Source organism: Canis aureus, chromosome 4 (genome assembly GCF_053574225.1).
Source record: "Canis aureus isolate CA01 chromosome 4, VMU_Caureus_v.1.0, whole genome shotgun sequence".
Lineage (NCBI taxonomy): Eukaryota > Metazoa > Chordata > Mammalia > Carnivora > Canidae > Canis > Canis aureus.
In genome coordinates, this window is record NC_135614.1 from 77,211,345 (window position 1) to 77,226,784 (window position 15,440).

Here is a 15,440-nt window from a genome sequence, read left to right on the forward strand (position 1 = left end):
TTCTTCCTCAACTTCTTGCTGGCGTCTAATATGTGCCTGGTGCTCCGTGGGGCAATAAGAATACAAAACCAAACAGGACCTGGTCTTGTCTCATGACGGTGGCCTCCCTAATGATCTCAAAGGCCTTTGCGTGATCTAAAATTTTAGGTTGTTCTTGAGGGGGAAGTAATTTCAGAAGTGCACGTAGGTTTGGTTGATCCTAGTGTTTCTCTAGTGCTTCAATAAAGTGTTCAGGTGAATATGAGGCTACCACAGAAAAGTGTGCTTCTGTGTATTGGCATCGACTAGGTCGCTTGGTCTGTGCGTCAGTCAGCTCTGTGGTAAAAATGTGCATCTCTGCCAATGACTAGATTATGTATGACTTTCCCCACTTTTCCATTTTTGTCCTGTTGGGGGAAACAAACACCAGCATTCTTTGAACTCGTTGACCTGAATTTTGTCCTGATCACACGTGAGGCTGCTTTGGGAGTGGCTTTCGTGAGAGCATCTTGACTTTGTCACTTACCACAATTGATTTTGGCTCCACGTCTGTCCCTCCTGCCACAGTGAATCCCAGACCTGAGCCTTCTTTTTTATTCAAGACGATGAAGCAAACATCTTCTTTGTTCTAGTGAAAAGAAACAGAAAAAAGTACAGTTGGCCGCTGAATAGCACGGGGGTTGGCTCACCGACCTCTGCGCCGTCAGATCTGCATATAATTTTGTCCCTAAAACTTAACTACTAATAACCTGCCGTTGACTGGAAGCCTTACTTATGACACGAACAGTTGGCTAACACATCTTTTCTATGTTGTGTTGTAGACTCTATTCCTAAAGCTAGAGAAAAAGAATGTGATTAAGAGAATCCTAAGGAAGAGGGCGCGTTTATAGTGCCGTAGAACCTCGTGCATCAGTGGAGCTGTGTTGTTCAAGAGTCAGCTGCACGTTCCTTGTGCCAAGAGCTAGGAAGCTCTGATGTGAGTCCTCTTGCAGTGCTGCAGAGCTGGTCGCCATGAACCCCAGTGGTTATTCTAGAGTTTTCCCACCATATTGGAATCGGAGGAGTCTCTTCCCAACCATCGTGCACCCCTCCTGGGTGGTGCTGACATAGAGTGTGCCCCAGTTTTGAGGGTCTATCCTGTAGCTATGGAACTGCTGGCAGGGTGGACACGGACCAGGATGAGGCAGGGGCAGGGGACAAACGTAGGAGCTATACGAGGCACCAGATTGTGTCTTCCCAAATCTGATCAGAGCACATAATGTGATCATGAAGGGGCTTCTTTATTCTACTGTTGAAGTCTACAGTTTAGCCAAGCCAGTATCAACAGCAGCAGAGAGATGTTTGCCACAGGATGAGAGCCCACTGAGGCCATTGGTTATGTCCCCCTCCTGCCATGTTCAGTTCATTGGATTCCAGGTGCAGGGAATGAAGTGGTGGTGATAAAATACAAAGTATGTTTAAAAAAAAAAACATAAAGAACTTTAAAACTGTCAACCTGTATTGAGACTAGAACATTCCTAGTCGTGTCCTAGGGTTAAGTAACAGAAGACTGCCCTATGTTTCAAGCATCAAACAAAAGATACCTTGAAATAAAACATTTTAAAATAATTGAAGCTGGGCTAATTAATCTGAATTTTGACTTCCTTTGCCCACATGCTGTATATGTGATTTAGCAACATTTTAAAGATCTGCATTGCTAGGGCCCCCATGAAGTGATTTATAATCTATCAATTCAAGGTGTTCTCAACCCAGCAACAGAAAAAGAATTGAACAATAATGCTTAAAGGTTGCTTTGGCGAGAGAGTGAAAACATTGAAAGAGAGAACCAGCTCCATATTACGCTGGGGAAGGAAGCCAATATTTAAAAGTCACTTTAGTCCTATTTGTGGGTCCTAAAGGGTAACCCCTGTGCATTTACACCTCCCTAAAGAAGTTCATTCAAACCAAATCTCCATACGTTGACACTAGAATATTGGGCAGACCTCTGGGGGGATTTTGACTTTACGAGCGAGTCCTGCCGTTCACCCGCTCAGACACCACTCAGTGGAGAGGATGAGGACGACAAGGCTCTCTCCATGAAAATGGGAGCGTGGGTTCTGGTACCTGACTTCTGTGTAGCTTCTGGGAGGTAATGTTTGATCCCAAAATAGGGAACATTTGAAAATGGGATTCTCTTGCATTCTAGGACATAATACCCCAATTTTAACTACTCAAAATTTTTTTCCTGGTTGCATTTGAGGATACAAGTGTCCTAGGAGCTGTGAGGCCAAATCTGGCCTCTAAGCAGCTTAGCACAGCATCAGGGAAGCGACACCCACCACCAAGAGCTCCCCAAGGTTTGCATGTGTTGGGGCCAGAGGACCAGGGCTTGTTTTTGGCCTCCGATCACTTACGGTCTCCCCTACAGTAAGCCACGGGGGAATCGTGTGCAGTCCTGCTTTTGGCACCCACAAAACCATACTCAATCAAAGAGCAACTGAAGGCTGCAGGAAAGGAAGGGGGAAAGCCGCCTTCTGATCCAGGTAGGAAGGCCCTTCCACGTGAAACCACAGTTCTTGTCTGGTGGTGAGTGTGGGACTGGAGCGAGGGAGGTGGGAGGCCCCAGGTTGTGCCCCCACTCTGGGGAGGAGCTCTGTCCCCTTCCTGTCTACACACAGAGTCTCCCATTTTGTTTGTGGTTCATGAAAATGTGTGAATCTCATCTGTGAGGTTGGTTGAGACTTTCTCCTTTTCTCCTTCTACGCTTTATCTCAAGCTGCAGAATGTCTGGAGGTAAAGGGACCCGGCAGAGCGTGATCCCACCGTGCCACCGTGACTGGAAACGCCAGGACAGGACTTGCGTGCAGGAGCCACGTACTTACTGTCACAAGTCGAAGGAAGAAGGGAAATGACAGCATAGTCCCTTTTACTGAAAGTGAAAAATGCTGGACGTCTGAAGGTGAACTGTGCAGACCCAAACCAGTAGGCTGAGGACCAGAGCGGGCCCGGGCTAAGGGCGACCGGTCCCCTGTCCATCCTGGTTCACTCCCCAGGAGATGCCAACGTCACAGCCCCTCTGGGTAATGTTAGAATTTCCGGAACAGTGTTCTCGGATCTGTCAGTGACCCAGGCGTATTACCCGTCGAGAAAAATTGTTCATATTTGCTTTTTGCCTCTAAATAGAAATATTCATTTATTAGGGGTTCAAATCTCTGTGGGCCGTCCTGGGAAATTAACGTTATTCTTCAGAGACGTATTCTAGATATGAACCCACGGCTTCTTTTGTTGTTGTTTACCGTCACCTCCAATTTATTGAAGGACCCTTTAGCCACATTGTCTTGAACCCCAGGCTTCAGAGGCTCTTACACGGGGGCCCAGGTAGGGCCACGCAGACGCTAACCCGTTTCCCCAGCAGGTGGCTCCCTTGACAAGTAGTTAACGTCCACCTAGGCGCAGGGAGACCTGCTTGTGGCCATTCCCTCGCATTTCCAAGCTGCCTAGCTGGGTTCTGAGGGCCCCGGGCAGACAACCCGGGTGTGGGGGGTCAGGAGGATGGTAACCAGTCACCAGTGGGGAAAGAAAACAGCAGCTGCACAGATCTGGCCCCTGAACTTCAGGACGGGGTGCAGCTTGAGGAGCAAGCCGCAAGTGAGTGGGAAGTCAGACCCTGCGGCAGACCTGCCTGCACGGACGGACAGGGCAGAGCAATCCTGGGCTCTTGGGGCGCCGGGGGCCCCCACCTGGCCACACGCCCCCGCCGCTGCCTGACCCTGGCTTGTCCCGGTTCACTCACCTCTGATTGTGCTCTCGCTTCCTGAATGAGAGTTAGGACGGTGGACTTTGACCCCACCGATGATAAGACAGACTGCAGTCTTTGCTGGTCCCCCGCGGAGACGAGAAGTTGATCCAGACTAAAGACAGAAATATGGTTGAAGAACATTAAAGAAAAAGGCCATTTTTCCATTTCATAAGGACGTGTTTAAAATGATCTCTCCTTTCCACCAAACTGCAGGCATTTTCTGATTGTCAGGCTGTATTTTGGTCAGCGTAACTCTCCACTCAAACTAGGGGAAGAGGCCAGCCCCGGTGGCCCAGCGGTTTGGCGCCACCTTTGGCCCAGGCCTCGATCCTGGAGACGGGGGATCGAGTCCCACATCGGGCTCCCTGCATGGAGCGGGCTTCTCCCTCTGCCTGTGTCTCTGCCCCTCTCTCTCTCTGTGCCTGTCATGAATAAATAGATAAATCTTAAAAACAAAAAACAAAAAACAAACAAACAATAAACTACGGGAAGAATCCTGAGTGCTGAACAGGAACTTCATTCACTGCCAGCAGCACTGGGAGTGACTGGCTTCTGGGATCCCTCGGATGTGAAGGAACCAATCCCGGAGCTCAACAGAAAATTTCTTTTCTTAAATTATTTTATTTTTTTAATTTTTAAAAGATTTTATTTATTAATTCATGACAGACACACAGAGAGAGGCAGAGACACAGGCAGAGGGAGAAGCAGGCCTCATGCAGGGAGCCTGATACGGGGACTCGATCCTGCGACCCCAGGACCACACCCTGGGCTGAAGGTGGCGCTAAACCGCTGAGCCACCCGGGCTGCCCTCAACAGAAAATGTGACATGAAAAAATACCCTTTAAGATACATTAGAAATTTTCTTATGGTAATTCTGGTCACCTTCGAAGGCCCCGACTGTCCCAAACTGAGGTGTGGCCTGCCCTGTCCGCTCTCATGTCTGATGGTGGCTGCTCTTAAGCGCCCCGTCCCATCAAGGCTTCTCTGTAGAGCAACATTCTGGCAGAAACACCCTCCTGCAGACCCTACTATTTTCTAGTACTGATATTAAAAACCAAGGGGGCTCAATGTCATGCGCGATCCTGGAAGAGGAAAGGGACGGTAGTGAAGTTTGGTCGGTGAAATCTGATGAAGCCTGCAGTTTAGCTCTCTGGGTTCTTCCTGCATTATTAGTTTCTTTTGCCAGGATTGGATTTTTGGCAATCCAGGATTCCCAGGATTCTTTTGACCCAGGATTAGGGAAGGTGTCAGCATCGGGAGGGGCTGGGCAAGGGGTACAGGGGAGCTCTCCACACTCTCTCTGCAACTTTTCTATAAATCTAAAGCTGGTTTGTAATTCTTAAAAAAAAAAAAAAAAAAAAAAAAAAGTTTGTTCGAATAAAAGGGGACAGGCAGATACTTACTTAACTGACCAGCCTTTTCCAGAAGGCAGATCCCGGGTGGCTTCACCCACGAGGTGGGCCGAGCTGGGGGCCCCGGGCTCCGCGGCCTTAGGGCCGCTCCCCGCGGGACAGGCCCCGGCCGCCGGCCGCACGGGGCACGAGAGGGCAGTGGGCCCGTTGAGGCCTCCGGCGGCAGAGGCCGGCGGCCTCCTGGGGACGATCTCCAGCTCGGTCCTGAAGAGCACGGCGGCGGGCCCCGCGCGGAAGTCCTCGCTGCGCAGCTTGTCCAGGTCGGGCATGCTCAGGGCTCTCAGCTCCTGCAGCTTGGAGCGGGACAGGGCCGAGGGCTGCGCGCGGCGGCCCGCCGACTTGCCCCTCTTGGCGGGTGAGGCTGCGGGGGCAGCCGGGCCGGGGGAGCCGGGGGGGCCGGGGGGCCCGAGCCATCCCTTCGGGTCCGGGTCCGGGTCCGGGTCGGGGCCCTGGTCCCCGGCGGCCGCTGCGTGCGGCCGGGGCACCGTGAGCGCCGTGCTGGACGGGGACTTGGTCAGCTGCGGCCCCAGGGCGCCCGCCTCGCTGGGGCTTTCGCTGCAGGAGCTCAGGCTGCGTCGCAGCGACCTCGCCGTCGGGTCGCCAGGGTGGCCGAGGCTCCCCGAAGCGCTGCTGCCCGACGACCGCCTCCCGACGGGGGGCTTGCCGCCTGCCGACAGAAACGGGGCCGCGCCGGACTTGGCCACCAGCCGGTCGGAGTTGGCCAGGTTCTCGAAAGACTTGATCCTCTGCTTCACAGAGAAAAATGAGGTAGATTCGTAGTTCTGCTCCGAGTGGTAATGTCTCCTGGTCACTTTGATTTTGTCTGTGACCTGGCAGCTGCTTTCCTGCACCGAGAGGGCGGCCGCGCCGTCCGTGGCCGGGAGGGTCCTCGAGGTCTCCAGAAGGGGCTTCACGCTGTAGACGCCCTGCCCGTCGGCCAGGCCGAGCACCCCGCCTCGGGACGCCCGGGCCTCGGGGGGGCCCCCGCCGCTGGCCTGCGCCTCCCGTCCGAAGTGGCTGGCAAACTGGGCTGGCATGGAGTAGGTCCTGGTGGCCGGCCTGGCCGGGCCCGCGGCCGCGCCCCCCCTGGGCGGCCCCGGGGAGCCGGGCGCCTGGCCCCACCTGGCCCGGGGGGAGTCGCAGGGCTTCGGGGCGCCGCAGGGCCGCGGGGTGTCCTGCTCCAGCTGGGAGGCGCGGGGCGGGAGTGACGAGGGACGCCTGGGCGCCGGCTCCCCTGACGGCTGACAGGGTCTGGCTTCGCCCTGGGCCAAGAGCCCTCCCAGCCGGTCCCTCCCCGCGGCCTTGTCGCCACAGGCCGCCTTGGGCATCCTCTCAGAGGAAATGTCAACTATTTTCAGCTGGTGGGTTCTTTCGAGGGGCTCGCGGGGACCGGCGGCGAGGACTCTGCTGCCTCTGTCGCTCGGCGGCCCGGGCTGGGCGGCGGCTGGCGCTGGATCCATCGGGCCGCAGGCCACGCGGCCCCCCGGGGCTGCAGGGGGCGGCCTGCTCTCGGGGCCGCAGGCGGGGCACGCTGGGTCGGGCTCCGGGCGGGCGGCCGCATGCCATCTGCCGCACGCGCCTTGCTCAGGGAGGGCCTTGGCGGCGGCCTGGGGGACCGCGAAGGCCCAGGCGCCCGTTTCGGCCGCGGGGGCCTTGGGCGAGCCCGGGGTGGCGGGCGGCCCGCTCTCCGGCCCGCTCGGAGGAGGCCGCGGGGAGGCCGGGCCGTCCTGGCCGGGCTCCAGGTGCTCAGGCGCGTGGACCCGGTGGGCCACTGCCTTGGAGAGCATTCTGTGGGAGGCCTGGGGTGAAATGAGGGGTTTCCTGGGGTCCGCCCCCCCAGCCTTGGCCATATTGGCCGCAGGGGCCTCCGAACTGGCTTTGCTTTTGCTTTTGATGCTCAGTCTCTTCAGCTTAGGACCGGATTTGGGTTTCTGGCCGTTACTCACAAGTGTTTCCACTGCACCTTTTTTAGGTGGGTCTTTATTTTCCAGGCTCACTTTTGGCTGAAGAGGGCTCTGAGGCCCAGCAACCCCCTTTCTGTGGCTGGAGCCCGACACCTGACCTTTGGAGTCGGGGCTTCTGGCGGGCACCACGGGTTGCTCCTTTTCAGTTTTGCCCTGGGAATGCGTACCATGGTTATTTTTATTTATTTCTTTAAACCAGGCCATGATGGGCCTCCTGGAGGTCATTTTTGGTTTCTGTAGCAAATCATCCAGGTCTTCACTTTCGGAGATGTGCAGATTGGCCAAAAGAGACTCCCCATTCTTGGGGACATCCCCACTGAAGGGGGACCGGCTTTCAGTTGCACTGACAGTTGTCTCTTGTGTTTTATGCGGGATTTCGTTACCCAGCAATTCGTGTTCTAGACCATTTACCACGTTCAGATTGCTGAGAGTGACGGTAAGGTTGTGAACACGCCTGGCGGTTTTAGGAGGCTGGCTGCTCTCCACAGCTGAGCTAGCGCCGGTGGCTTCCACGATTTCTTCACACGAGGGCCCGGGGTTCTGGGCTATCCTGTCTGCATGGCGTTCGTGCTCCTGAGAGCTGACATCCAAGACAGAGAATGGCTGGGAAGCGTTTGGGATTGAAAGGCGTGAGGTTCCTGGCACAAAGGACGCCCTCTCACACGGATTTCCTACCACTTGACTCAGAGCACTGTGCTTTAACGGCAGGACCTTGGCCAGCACAGGGCAGGGTGCAGCCTGGGCAGGGGCAGGGGCATGGGCAGTAGCTGAGGGCGGATTGGGGGAACCATTTGTAGAGCAAATCTCAATTTGCTCCTCCTCTGACTCTGTAGTATCCTCCTTGTGAGAAGCCCTGCGAGAACGAGGAGGTGACCAGTTGTCCCTGGTGGCAGCTCGTGGGGCGTCAGTGAGGGATTCGGGGTCAGAGGATGAGTCCTCCGCATCGCCGTACATGGATGAGAGAGACGGCTCTGTGCTGTCACCCAGGCCCGACAGGGACAGGCTGTCCTCGTGAAAATTGCTGAAGTTTCTAGAGTAGTTGCTCAAAAAGTTTTTGCTCACAGTAAAATGTTTGTCAGGATTAATGGAATCTAAAACTGAAGGCTGGGAGGCCCACGGTGGCGGGGGGGGCTGGCCAGCAGCTGCCCAGGCCCTCCTCGGGGCGGGCGTCAGGTTGCCCCCGCCTGGCTCCGCGGGGCGGGAACTTCCGCTTCCAGCGCCGGCTGGAGGTTGGCCCTGAGAACGTCCCTCTTGACCCACCCGGTCCCCTGTCTGAGGCTCTGCGGCACCCAGCTCCTTGAGGAGTCTGTCGATGTCCGTCACGGGCCTGCCCCCCCCCGCCCCGGGGCAGCAGTGCCCCGAGACGCCGCCACACGCCCCCCCGGCCTTGTCGGCAGGTGACGGCGGAGCGGGGCAGGCCCACGGGGCCCTCTGGGACACGGAGTCCGCGTCCTGCAGCCGAGCCGAGCCCCGGGGGCCTTCAGGGACGAGGACTCCCGTCGTCTGCGGAGCCTTGCTGTGGTCCCCGGGGACCCTCTGTGTGTCCTCCTGGGACGCGAGGAGGCCTCGAGCCAGGACGGTGCTGGCTGGAGACGCTCCCTCTGCCTCGGGTCCTCCCCCGTGGGCAGCAGCCCTCCGGGGCGAGCTGGCTTCTGGGGCCGCCGTCTTCCCGGGGGACGAACCGTGCTCCTGGGCGAGTCTGGCTTGACCCCTGTCCTCGGACTCAGAACCCCCCAGGGACACTGGCTTTCCGGGGTCCTCAGGCCGCCTGGCGTGCCCTGTGTCCGCCGAGGGCTCGCCGGGGTCAGGGTGAGCTGCCCCCTTCTGCCCCGGGGGGCCGTCCAGTCCTGGGGGGAGAATGCAAATGAAAGGTGGGGTGATGGGGAGAGGGAGGGGGAGAGGTGGGGTGACAGAGGGGGGGAAACGTGAGAAAACAGAGAAACTCCCAATTAGAAAAAAAAAAAAAAAAAAAGGAAAACTAAACAATATCAAATTTTTGTTTTTTGTTTTTTTTCAGAAAGACCTTCCACAGCCTAAATGTTGCCTCCTTGTTGTTCTGTTTTTGGCTCTGAAATTACAGAGCACTCCCCTCTAACAATGCCACCCTGCTCTGGGAGCTCTGAGAGAGACTGGCGGGCAGGGTAAAGCCTGGTTTCTGCCCTTCTCTCTCTCTCTCTCTCTCTCTCTCTCTCTCGGTTATTTTTAAGGATGGGGACACCAGAAATCCTTCAGCCGGGGCTCTTTACACCATCTGCCCTGATGGCAAAAGCCTCAGGAGTCACGCTGTTGTTCTTTGCGGTCCCTGAGCTCTTGTGTTCATTCTGCAGAGGGCTCGGGTGCCTGATTTAGTCTCATCGTAGGTTTGGCCTCAGGTGCGCGTTGTGAGCCGTACAGTGAAGCACAAAACCATCGGGTGCTGACCTCTGGGGACTCAGGACTCAGAGCAGGAGAGGAGAGACGAGGCTAACTTGGGAAGACACATGGGAGCTGCAGAAGGATGCAAGTCCGCACTGTGCCTTAGCTGTGTCTCCAGTGTGTTCAGAGGACTGGGAGGACTGGGAGGAATGGAAGGCCCCGTTATCTGGGGAGCTTGGACAGAGGGGTGGGGACCAGAGGGGGCTGCTGGCAGGAGAGGTGACCACACAGTGATGATGAAGAAGAAAACGGAATGAAAGCAGGGAGGAAAGAGCATGTGGTCTGAGGGGTGCAGGGAAAGGTGTCGGTGCAGGGACGGCAGGGAATGAAGTCATGTATGAGGTGGGTTCTGGAGAGCCCCTGTCCTGGAGGTGCCTCCTTACAGGGCTCTGCACACTCTTGGGCTAATCTGTCCGCCTCTGGCACGTGGCATCTTATAATCAAGGGAAACTGGCATCAAAAAGAACATTAGATTTGCTATTTTCTTAGGATTCTGGGTTACAGTGAAACAGTGACAATGGAAGCACCTGCTTTGAGGAGACTGTCTCCCCAAGTGTTATATGCCCTCCACATCTCCCACACGAATCCTCTTAATTGCATATGCCTTTCCTCTCCTGAAGTTCCTATGTCAACAAAGACTAACTGTTAGGACGTAGCACTGTGCTAAGAGTTTCTCATGCACTTAATTTGCCTCCCAACACTGTGAGGTAGGTCCTGTCACCATCTGCTCTGGAACAGTGGAGAACTGAGGCACAGAGTGGGTTAGCAACAGATCCAGGGGCACAGAGTTTATAGCCAGGGGTCACCTGGGAAGTCGGCCCCACAGCCCAGCCCATTATCTAGACCCTGACTGCATGACCTCTGTGTAGAGAGCACCTGGCAGCAACAAGGTTGGCCCATCGGGACACCCGTGGAAAGCGTATGTAACCCCGGGTCCCCGTGGGAGGCAAGGGACATGCCAAGATGTGAATCCACGGGCTCCTGTCCTTCTCTGCTCAACCTTCTGAGCTCCCTTCAGAATGACCTTCCTGCTTCTGCTGGTGCCAACCACGGGGAAAAGTCTCAGTGAGACTTAAAAGGAGGGGACTTAAAAGGTTGCTCTTCAGCTTCAGAGTCACTTGCTGAACAAATAACATTTTATTAGCAATTTGACTTCATTGAAAAGTGTGTAACTTAAAAGCATTTTTGAGGGGGATTAAATGACATAGAGGCACTCCCTGATGTCACCTTTCAAAATGATCCTTCAGGAAGGAATTTAGCAGGATTTGATGCTGTAATTCACTGAGATGGACAAGTAGCATGTCTGCCTCTATATACTGTTAATTGAGAGTGTTTTTGTACAAGAACAATTGTTTCCTTCACTTTTAAAACACCACAAAATCATTCTTAAGACCCTCCCCCCCCAAAAAAAAAGATCCTTCACTTGTAAACCCCATCCCCTGCCAAATGTCCCAGAATGGAAAGGATGTTGACTCAATTACAGCCCATGAGGGGGAGGAGGGCCCAGCAGCCCTGCAAACGATGTGGCGGTGCAGAAGGACACAGGGGACATCGGTGCAGTTTCTTAGCTAGACGGGGTCGCAGAGGTGCCGAGACAGACGCACTAGTGCTCAGGACGGCCTGCCAGGGCCAGCGCCAGCCATGCAGGCCAGGAGCATCTCGTTGACCTCAGCACGCTGCTCAAACATATTCTGCGGATGCAGGAGGTAAAAAATATTTCTCGGTGCATTTGATTTCACGCGAGCCAAGTGGTGAAATTCTGAAGGGCGGGACCTCCTCTGTGTCATCTCATGTCTCATTCATTCAAGTACCCATCACGAAGTAGGTAAAGGGCATCGGCCGGCTGAAATGGGCACAGCCTGATGTGGAATGAAAACTCAGCTTAGGCACCATGATCTAGTCAAGTTGTGAAATGCAGGCAGCTTGTAAAAATCATTCATCTGTGTAAGGTTTTTCCCCCCTCAAAGTTCTCCACATGTAACATTTTTCTTAGGGTAAACTTCGGCCCTCCCATCTTGACGCTTAACAAGCAATAAAATCATCTTACCTGTCCCAGGTTGTTGCCCTGGCTCTGGTGTAGCTCCGAGCAGGTTCTCTGTGCAGTGGCCGGCATCTGGGTGCGGCGGGGCACTGGCTGGCCCCCAGGTGGCAGGGACATGCCCCTCCTGGACGGTCAGCTTCCCCAGGGATTCCTGGCACAACGACAAGCACAAGTGACTGTCGGCAGCTTTCAGGTTTTCTGTCCTCTAAGACAGCACACACGCGGAAGAGCTGCTTTGGGGAACTTCAGGGAAGCCCTCGCCTAGGAGCCACAAGATCTGGACCCTGGGTGTCAGATCCTCTAGAAATTGCACGGTCTTGTCACTCTTCCTAAGCTTCAGTTTTCTCAACTTTGAAATGAGGGTGATCGGGGAAATGCGAATCAGAATCACACGGAGACGTCCTGTCACCCCCACAAAGGTGGCTATGATCCAAAACAGAAATAACAGGTGTTGGCGAAGATACAGAGAAACTGGAAACTTGCTGGCGGGAATGGGAAATGGTACAGCCACTCTGGAAAACACTATAGAGTATCCTCAAAAAAATAAAAATAGAAATAGCATATGATCCAGATATCACACTTCTGGGTATATACCCAGAGGAAGTGAAAGCAGGTTCTCTAAGAGATCTGCGTACTCCCACGTTTATAGCAGCGCTATTCGCAATAGCTAAAATATGGAAGCAGTTCAAGTCACCATTGATACATGAATGGCTGAGCAAAATACGCAACAGACACACCGTGGAATATTACTCAGCCTTAAAGAGGAAGGAAATTCTGACACATGCTACGGTAGGGATGAACCTTGAGGACATTATGTGAAGTGAAATAAGCCAGGCACGAGAAGACAAATACTATCTGATTTCATTTATATGAGGTACTGAGAGTCGTCACCAGAGATATGACAGTAGAGGGGTGGCTTCTAGGGGCTGCTGGGAGGGGAATGGGGGGTTATTGTATAAGGGGTACGGAGTTTCCATTTCACAAGATGAAGAGTTCTGGCGATGGTGGTGATGGTCGCACATTACGAGCATATACCACTGAACCGTATACTTTCGTTACGAGCATTTTACCACTGTAGAAAATTGGGGACAAAATGGGGATAAGATTTACCCTAACTCGTAGAGTTTCATTTTTTTTTAAAGATTTTATTTATTTATTCATGAGAGACACAGAGAGAGACAGAGGCAGAGACACAGTCAGAGGGAGAAGCAGGATCCCTGTAAGGAGCCCGATGTGGGACTTGATCCCGGGACTCCAGGATCACGCCCTGAGCCAAAGGCAGAGGCTCAACTGCTGAGCCATCCAGGGGTCCCAACTTTTCTTTTTTTAATTTAAAGATTTTATTTATTTGAGAGAGTGAGAGAGTGTGTGTGCGTGTGTGTGTGTGTGTGTGTGTGAGAGAGAGAGAGAGAGAGAGAGCGAGCACGAGCAGGGGGAGGGGTAGAGGGAGAAGCAGACTCCCCGCTGAGCAGGGGGCCCAATGCAGGCTCCGTCCCAGCACTCCGGGATCCTGACCTGAGCCAAAAATCAAGAATCAGACACTTAACTGGCTGAGCCACCCAGGTGCCCCTCATAGTTTTCAATAAGATGATTACATGAGCCATTCTAAAAGCCACATGCAGGGATCCCTGGGTGGTGCAGCAGTTTAGCGCCTGCCTTTGGCCCAGGGCGCGATCCTGAAGACCCAGGATCGAATCCCACATCGGGCTCCCGGTGCATGGAGCCTGCTTCTCCCTCTGCCTGTGTCTCTGCCTCTCTCTCTCTCTCTCTCTCTCTCTGTGACTATCATAAATAAATAAAAAATTAAAAAAAATAAAAACCACATGCAGCCCACGAAAGGTTGTATAGATGTAAGATATTATTATGTTTACACTGCATGGTGATATCCAAGACCGTAGGATCAGCTCCTCGGTTTGGTACTTAGGGCTAGGACTCCTCTGGATAAATGAAATTGACATTTAATATTTCAAAATTTCACTTCAGCCAAGTGTCAATTACTTTATCCTCCCTTCTTCCAAAACCTACTGTAAAAAAAAAAACAAAAAAACAAAAAAACATCTCACTAAGAAGTTAAATCAGATTGATTTGAAATTCACCCTCTGAGTTACGGAGTCATAAAATGGTCCAAAGATGGCAGCAGAGAAGAGAGCTGAACTGAATTTTAAAATGTTGAATTTTATGTTATGTGATGTTCATCTCAATTTAAAAAGTATTAAATAAAAACTGTGGAAGACAACTTACTTATCAAACATTTTTTCAAGATTCCAATATTTGAAGGTAAATACTTAATGGCAATGCAGTTTATTTTCTTTCTCATGAATAAATGAAATATTTTTCAGCTAAATTTTTTATGAGAAGAGTTAAAACTTTTCTGCAAAAGTTTTAAGTGCTTCTCAAAATTCTTCTTGAAAAACAAATTCTTCTTGGAAATACTCATTCACAATGACAAAAGCTCTCTATATGTTATTATGAATCGAACCCCTGTTAAATAGTTTTCTATAGTTATCCAAAACTGGCTGAGGATACTTTTTCAAAGAGGGGGTTAACCTCCTAAATAACTGTTGTGTTTTAAAGCACATATGCAAAAAAAAATTAGAATAAAAAAATAAAAAATAAAAATAAATAAAGCACATATGCTAGGGGCACCTGACTAGCTCAGTTGGTTAACCTCTGCCTTTGGCTCGGGTCATGATCCCGGGGTCCTGGGATGGGAAGCCAAGTCAGGCTCCCTGCTCAGTGGGGAGTCAGCTTCTCTCTCTCTCTCTGCCCCTCCCCTCACCCGTGCTCGCTCTCTTTCTCTCTCAAATAAATAAAATCTTAAAACACACACACACACACACACTAGTTGGAAGTAATAACACTTTTTAGGAGGATGAAGAAAGATGTGTGTTTCTACTTTTTCTATACAGTTAACAAAAATCCCTTCTGCCTAATATAGTTTTTATGACTTCATATTTTCTACGTCTGTTTACACGTATGTTTGCATAAACCACTTGAACGTGCATCTTTACAAATGTGGACTTACAACCGCCTCAGAGAGAAACTACTTATGTTGAGATTGTAAACAACATTAGTTTCTCTTACTCTCTCCTTGCCTAAGTGGAGGTATGTATAGTGATTAAAAACGAGCAATTTGACAATTCTGGGTCGTTCTAGTGTATGCGTAACCAAGTCAGAACATAAATAATATGGACTTGTATCTAAAGTGGTGCATTCTAAGTTTCTTTTTCTTTTTAAGATTCTATTTTTAAGTGATCTCTACACCCACAATGGGGCTCGAACTTACAACCCTGAGATGGAGAGGCACATGCTCCGCCGACTGAGCCAGCCAGGTGCCCCAGTGCGTGATCGGTTTCTAATAATGCACACCCATTATTTCATGTGATTCTCACAACAAGGGTATGAGTAGCTTTGATTACACATAATCATCGTAGAAAGTCTGAAAAAATAAGGATCGCTCAGAACCTCATGAGCTGGAGAGAAGCACGGTTAGCCTGTGTTTGATGGTCGCCTCAGCTCTGGGGAGAGAGCGCTCCGTCCTCAATGGTCCAGACAACTGCAGCTCACCAGGACTCCGTAACTTGCCCCAGTGGTCACCCAACTCGTCAGGGGAGCCGACCCAGTGTTCTTCACCAGCCTCCCGCTGCCCTTCCCTCATCCACCATGGCCCCGTGTCCAGGTAAGAGTGACTTCGTCTTCTGACAGGACGATCCATGGCTTGATCCCTGGGTCCCCCACCAGCCCGCAGATACACAGGCTCCGAGCCATCCGAGAAGGGAAACGAATGACTGCTGAAAGACGAGCCTCCCACCACCCCTCCAGGCAGGTTGCCCTCTGTTTTCTCATACACC

General features: G+C 52.5%; 1 protein-coding gene across 6 annotated transcripts in view; it reads right to left on the reverse strand.

Annotated features, from left to right (window-relative positions):
- The window catches only part of PDZD2 (PDZ domain containing 2), a 358,446-nt gene that overhangs the window by 8,043 nt on the left and 334,963 nt on the right, over positions 1-15,440 (reverse strand). For all 6 annotated transcript variants that reach the window (XM_077896342.1, XM_077896341.1, XM_077896343.1 and 3 more), the window contains 4 exons: positions 11,596-11,740; positions 5,161-8,980; positions 3,752-3,869; positions 506-607 (listed from right to left, as the gene is read on the reverse strand). In XM_077896342.1, the coding sequence (XP_077752468.1) occupies positions 506-607; positions 3,752-3,869; positions 5,161-8,980; positions 11,596-11,740 (4,185 nt within the window). The remainder of the gene's footprint in view (positions 1-505; positions 608-3,751; positions 3,870-5,160; positions 8,981-11,595; positions 11,741-15,440) is intronic.